Source organism: Anolis sagrei, chromosome 2 (assembly GCF_037176765.1).
Source record: "Anolis sagrei isolate rAnoSag1 chromosome 2, rAnoSag1.mat, whole genome shotgun sequence".
Classification (NCBI taxonomy): Eukaryota; Metazoa; Chordata; class Lepidosauria; order Squamata; family Dactyloidae; genus Anolis; species Anolis sagrei.
The window spans coordinates 281,104,192-281,111,530 of NC_090022.1; the positions used below are offsets into that span (position 1 = coordinate 281,104,192).

Below are 7,339 nucleotides of genomic sequence, written 5' to 3' on the forward strand. Positions count from 1 at the left end.
AGAGTCAGTTCAATAAACCATAACGGATTACTTCAATATTACCTGTGGATTTGGGATAATTTAGATCTTGATAAATGCAACACAAAAATGCTTTAGTTGTGTTTATTCTCAGTTTCCAGGGAATATTGGCATATAATATTAACAGTTTAGGTCCAACTTACCTATCTGACTGCATCTCCTCATACCAACCTGCCTAGTCGCTAAAATAATCTGAAGAGGCCTACTCTCGCTACCATGACTATCTCAAATGCGGTTTGCAGTGACAAGAGAGAGGGCCTTCTTGGTGGCCACCCTGACCCTTTCGAACTCCCTTCCCAAGGAAATTAAAACAGCCCCTTCCTTGTCATCCTTTAAAAAACAGCTCAAAACCTTCCTGTTTAAGCAAGCCTTCGGGGGTGAAATATAGCCTGAAGGGATAGGAAGGCTAACATTCATTGAGCTGAGTGAAGTGCAATATGATCTGACGAGACTACAATAATGTATTTGGTTTTAAATGCTTATTTATGTTTTATTTTATAAATGGTTTTATGTTTTGTAGTTGCACTGCTTTTAATATGTTGTAAGCCGCTTTGGGTCCATTTGTGGGAGAAAAGCAGGATACAAACAAAGATGGTGATGATGATGATGATACTTTATTTTTTATTTATTTATCATATTTTCCCCACCCTTCTTAACCTCATAGGAGATGCAAGGTGGCTTACATACATAGGCAGTGATTTGATGCCATAAAAACACACATAATAAAAACAGATATATTAAAACAATCATTAAAACATATAAAACCTTAAAACTATATATTTAAAATCATGCAATCCAATATCATATTTCTTTTTATCACAGGCACCGGTCTTCTTGTTGTTCTTGGATTGTGTGTGGCAGTTGGTCCAGCAATACCCACCAGCATTTGAATTTACAGAGACCTATCTAACTGTTCTGTCCGACAGCTTATACATTCCCATATTTAGCACCTTCTTCTTCAATTCTCAATATCACAAAGACACTACCTTGGTAAGGCAAAACGGGGGTACAGTACATTATAGAAGTGTTGTGAGTTACTGCTGAATTCTCTCTAGTCTAATAAAAGTAGTACAGAGTACCAATATCAGAAAGAAAGAATTATTGCAGCTTTCGATTTTGCTGCTGTAAATAATCATATTCCATATGGCATACAATTCTGTAGCGTATTCAGTTAAAAATCTCTTCATTCTATGTTCTGGCTTAGAAGAGCCTTCACTAAACATTCAACATACACTTTCAGGTCTTTTTGTAGCCTTAAAGGTTATATATTTGCTTTTTGAAATATATCAAAATGCATAAAACCACATGGATATGCTTCAGTATGGAGGAAAACTGTCTGTTGCTTTGCTCAGATTTCCCACTCAATTCTGTTAGGAATTGAACAGATTGTTCCAACTGTTCCTTGAATGCCTTAATGAGCTGTAGGAAGCCAAAAAATGTGACTTTTCAAGAAATGTTGTCAATAGACTGCTTCAGAGGTTTGTTCAGTATCATTGCTGAAGCTTTAAAAATAGTGGATATTCTCTGTTGCTGTCATCCACAGATGTGAATGATACATTGAGCTTTTAGTCTGTTGAAGTGATCTTAAATTATTTCAAATTTTAAAACTAATTTTATTTAGTGTTGTCTTAGGATCCAAAAATATAAAGTGGGATATAGATGTTGTAATTGAATTATTTTTGTATCATTCTAATAAACTTCCAGAATATAGTTGCATTTTACTTACAGTGTTCTTTCTGTGTAGCCTGATACTGCTCAGATGTTGTTTGTAATAATTCTGAGTGAACATAGTACACACTACGTTACCAATATAGTCTTGAGAAACAGAGAGCCAGTGTATAATCAATTAGCACTTTTTTCTTAAGTTGGTTTTTATAATCTCAAGTTATGTAGTTCAGAGGGCTTATTATAGGTGCTCGGAAATTCTGGGATAAAACTTGCATTGCCATAAAGGTCTAGTGTAAACTGTTTTTGGACTCTAAATCTAGCCTGTTCTCTTTTGACAGTATGGAGGAAGCCTGAATACAGAAGGGAGTAAGCTTAGCTATCTTTCTGTTTGGGAATGGTCTGTACAATTTGAACCTGAGGCACAGGCTTTGCTGAATAATCCTCTATATGCAGAAAAGCCAAAACTAGATAAAAGTCAGAAGAAAACCACACGACTCAAGGTAAGGTATTCAAAGGCAGAAAAAATGTTTTATAACAGCGGTCATATGCAGCCAGTGCTTGTCTTTTGTGACCTTTGGCCTATTTTCAAATGCGTTCTGCACTCATATCACTCAGGTGATATATGAAGTCAACGGGGAGAAGGAGAAAAAAGAGGTGATGAAAAACGCATCAAAAGGAAGTAGATTTGGGGAATCGTATGTTTTCCAACATGGTTGCAGCTCTATTCACCATTGACAAGTAACCTTGAGAGGCAAAGGATGTGTTCCCTTCCCAGGGAAGGCAGCCTTGACAAAGAGGTAGCTCACCTCTTCTTTTCTGAGTTCATGTACAACACTGGAATCTGTAGCAGACATGGTTGTTGACAGATTCAGTATGACCCACTCTTCAGCTAACCTGGAATTTGTGAATTTAAGCAGCCATCGAATGTCATGATTACAGACAAGCTTTAAAGCTCCCAATACTTCTCAGACAACAGATTTAAAAAATATATAATGTACACAATTGTGGACTCATGGAAATGGTAAGCATGAGGTTCTTGAGTTATACAGGCAGTCCCCAGGTTGTGAATTATATAAGTATAATTCCATTTTTTTGAGTTTTGGATAGCATAGGGAAGGGTTAACACCCCTGTAATGTGAATTTTGCCGTCTCTGTCCCTATTCAGGTTGCGGACCCTTCTGCACAGCCATATAACCCAGAATATCTTCTTTGAACTGGGGTCTCTGAGTCCACACTGCCATATATTCCAGTTCAGAGGAGATAATGTGGGATTTTATTCAGCTGTGTGGAAGGGGCCTAGGTCTCATGTTCTGTTTCTGTGACAATTGGATTTTGAAAATCTTGGGTGGTTGTTGAAACAAGGATTGATGATAAAGCTTTCCTATGCAACTGATAACTCTTCTAGGGGTGAATTTCCTTTCCTAGAGGTAGATTTCCTCTTATTCCCCATTGTCTCACCTCTGTTTGTAACTAGGGGCCCTTCCATACAACCCTATATCCCAGAATATTGAGGCAGAAAATCCCACATTACCTGAGTGTCGACTTGGATAAACCAGTTCAAAACAGATATTGTGGGATTTTCTGCCTTGATATTCTGGGATATAGGACTGTGGAAGGGCCCTAGGAGTTGGATGTAAGTCAGATGTTTATAACTTGGGAACTGTCTATATAGTGTTCCTTACCAGTATCCTAGATAAAGTTTGAATACAAATCACACCAAAACCGTAAATGCAAAGCATTCCTTAACAATAATGTAACCAGCTTTTTGGTAGTGAATCCCGAAATTATATTTTCCTGCATAAAAAACAGAACTTTACTTTTTAGGCGCATAATCCTAAACATGCTGGAGTCACTGATATCATGTTTAAATGGTTTTTAAACTAACTTTTATCGTTTTCTTAAAGCAGATTATCTGGCTATTAATTTTTCAACTGTTTTATTATTTATGTTTCATTTTATTTTTAGAAATGCAAGATAACAGTGATGTTAAAATCACACTAATATTCAACTATGCCTCATTAGTGTGTATTTAATGCTTAGTTACATAAATAGAACTAGATGATTTCACCGCTTTAGAAGAAATGCAAACACTGTACCTCTAAGAGTAAATACAGCTGTTATTAATCAGTAGCATAGTTTTTCATTGATTAAAACTGCATTAAAAACTGTTTAGGCCCCACTTATCTTCGTGACTCCATTTCCACCTATGAACCGGCAAGGGCTCTGAGATCTGCAAGGGAGGCCCTCTTCTCGTTCCCACTGTTGTCACAAGCACGACTGGTGGGGATGAGGGAGAGGGCCTTTTCGGTGGTGGCCCCCCAGGGAGATTAGGAAAGCCCCTTCACTGTTCTCCTTTTGTGGGGGTTTGAAAACCTGGGCGTTCCAACAAGCATTTGAGAATGACTACATATAAATACCCAGTCACTAGCCCACCAGATAGTACTCTGCACTTCTTCCAATCTCCCGGCCCTATACTACGTTTTGCACTATCCCAGGCCCGGTCCTCTTTATACCCTGATCATGCCCATCTTAGTATTTGGTTATTGGTTATTGTTTTATATTTTTGAGCGAGTTTTAATGCCACTGTTTTATTTGATTATATTTTATTTTATTATTATGCTTTGCTATGTTTTATTTTAATTGTTTGTTTTTGTTTTTAATGGATTGTTTTGGATGTTCTGTATGCATTTTGTCCTCGAGTCACTTTGGGGAGATGGAGGCGGGGTATAAAAATCAAGTTATTATTATTATTTTGCCTATCAAAACAGTATGCCTTCAACAATGCAGGAATGGGAATTTCTTGATACTGAACAGTGACTCCCAGAAGCTGTGTCCCAATATCTTCATTGATGAGGAATGCTGGGAGTTGCAGTCTAGCAATATCTCAAGGATCACATTCCTGCATTATAATTTTAAATCGAGTGGTGTTTTGAGGTCCTTGTGCTTCTGTATTACAGTCTCACAGTTGTTTCTAGTTTCCTTGGCATGGTATGATTAGAGTCATGTTCTTTTGCTAATTACATAACCTGAACATTAGCATAGGACTGTGTTCAGATAATTTTGTTCATCGTGTACATTTCTTAAATTATTTTCTTTGCTCTCTTTAAAGCATCAGCGACAGCTTTCTTTGCCATTGGCACCAACGAAGCCTGCTCCGAAAAGAGGATTTTTTAAAGAAGAAACAGATCAGTTACTGAAAAACATTTTAGGCAAAAGAATCAGCAGGTTGATAACGTCTTCTGATGATCTTCAGACTAACTTCAGTGAGTTCTATGAGAGCTGGCATAGTAAGCTGGTTGATCTCCATGGACTGCTGCTGCCACGACTCGAAGGACCAGAAATAAAGGTCTGGGCACAGAGGTATTTGCGTTGGATCCCTGAAGCTCAGCTCCCTGGCAGTGACACGGTTTCAACAAAAGTCTTGGATGTGATGGAAGAGGTACAAGGCTTGCAAAAGAAAATGGACGAAAAACACAGCAGTGTCTCAGACGAAGATGTGGAAACTTCTCCTTTCCAGAGAAATCCTGCTCGTTTGTCATCCTCATTCCCATTTGCTTCGCTGCAGAGACATTCCTTCAAACCAGTTTTACCTACCAGCTCATGGAGAGACTTTGAAAGTGAGGATGAATTGGCCAGGCGAGAGGATGAGTATGTTAATTTAGGAGATGTTTGACAGAATATTCTTTCTCTCGGAAATGTAGAAATGAAAAACACTTGCACACTCCTATCTTAATTGTCCACATTTTCTGTGATAGTCTATCCCCCCCCCTTTTTTTTTTGCTACATTCTGGCAGAAGCTAATTAGTGAAGCTTTTAATATAGGAAAATGCTCCCTCATTTGAGAATAGTAATGCATTTTACAAATAATTTTAGCTCATGTCTTTTCCTCAATTTTTCTGTAAAAGTGGAGGAAAGTGGGCTGTAGCTGGGTTCTATAGAGGCCAGCAAAGTAGTGGGTTGGATCCATTCTCCCATTTGCCCTGTTTCCCTCCTGAAAGCCTTTCCTCTCTGGAAATCGCATGGCAGGAGATGCCCCTCTTGTAGGAACCTCTTCTGGTCTGAATCCAAAAATTAAAAATTGTTTTATCATTTTTGGGAACAAATGAGATGTTAGGGCTTTCTGCATAAGGTATATGAGCTTCTTCCTTGTTTGACTATAAAAGTGGTATTTGAGAAATCTCCACCAAAATTGAAAAAGGACCTAGTGGGATATAGAACGTCTTATTGGTTGGATCATAAAATGAACAGCGTTGCACTGTAAAATTAGATACTGTTTTTAAAACAGACTTAAACTTTGAAAGTTTATGTCCTAGCCTTTTAAGCTTAAATTAGAGAAATACTAGGTATTTCATCTTTTATCACGCATTCTGATTTTTTCTGATTATCCATTCTCTGCATTATAGTATGTAGTAGAAGCCGTTTTGGGCTCTCTTACTAGATATTATTCAAGTTCACAATCTCTTCTTTCCTCACTAGTTTATCTCCATTATGTCTATTCTAGAGTCTTGGTTTGTAAAGGACTCTCCTTCCTGCCCGAGAACAGGAAGGGGCAGAACTTAGAGATGCCAGTAAGCCATAGAAATTCTTCCAATAGTTTGCTGATGCAGTTATTCTTCACTAATGCCAGTAGCTTGCACTGAGCCTCAAGTCCTTCTTTTAGGAAGGACAGGTAAAAATCTATATATAGCTACGAAACTGGATTTGTCATCCAGCACTACTGCTTTTTATAGACGTGGCATTAAAGCTAACTATGAATGTAAGATGTTTGTGCATTGGAGCTGGGTTCCAGGATATTGTCTAAACAGTACCTCACTTATATAAGCCATATGGAAATCTTGTCTGCCTGTGCAGAATGGGTAACTTTCACACTGAGAACAGATGTCAAGAAACCAAGAGAATGCTGAATCAACACTATCAAAGACAGAAGTTGCCCGCAAGAGAGAACTGACTAACAAGGCTATTTTTCTGAGGGCTGGATCTTAATTGATGTCATAGTATAGATGTGTTTATTGAACTGCCCTAAGTGCAATTCTTAAGCTTTGCCTTGCAGGTGGCTGCCCTCTTTTAGACCCGTCGCAAACTAGCCTCCTGCGGGAGCAAACTGTGCGAGCACGTCCATGACGTCATGAGTCTCCCCCTCTCTCCCCGCCCCTTTCTCCGCGTCTTTCTCCGTGCCAGAGTGGTTTTTCTTTTGCTAGGGCAGCATTGCCAGTGTACTCTCGTTGTTGATTTCAGCCAACAACGAGAGTACGCTGGCAATGCTGCCCTAGCAAAGGAAAAACGACTCTGGCACGGAGAAAGAGGCGGAGAAAGGGGCAGGGAGAGAGAGGCGCAGTCTCATGACGTCATGGACGTGCTCGCACAGTTTGCTCCCGCAGGAGGCTAGTTTGCGGCGGCTCTTAAAGTTGCATTGGCAGCTTAGGTTGGTCTCCAACATGAGTATTTCCGCAAGAGTGGGTAACAACGTAGTGTAGACAAATGCCAAATGGAAACCTCCAAAGTCCATGTTGCCTTATGAATCTTGTTACTTGAGTTTCTAGAGCTTCCAGTATTTTTTAAAACACAATAGTTCTACTTGTATATGTTGTTCTGAAAGCTAATGTTGCACATTTGTTTCTCTTCAGATGTCTAGCATTTATATTGTAGTTCCCTG

At 38.8% G+C, this 7,339-nt stretch overlaps 1 protein-coding gene across 1 annotated transcript in view; it reads left to right on the top strand.

Moving 5' to 3' along the window:
- Positions 1-6,863, top strand: part of MTMR12 (myotubularin related protein 12) — a 45,569-nt gene extending 38,706 nt beyond the window's left edge. The window contains exons 14-16 of the mRNA XM_060761352.2: positions 841-1,008; positions 2,025-2,186; positions 4,796-6,863. Of these exons, the coding sequence (XP_060617335.2) occupies positions 841-1,008; positions 2,025-2,186; positions 4,796-5,359 (894 nt within the window). The 3' untranslated portion in view covers positions 5,360-6,863. The remainder of the gene's footprint in view (positions 1-840; positions 1,009-2,024; positions 2,187-4,795) is intronic.
- Positions 6,864-7,339: the final 476 nt, after the last annotated feature.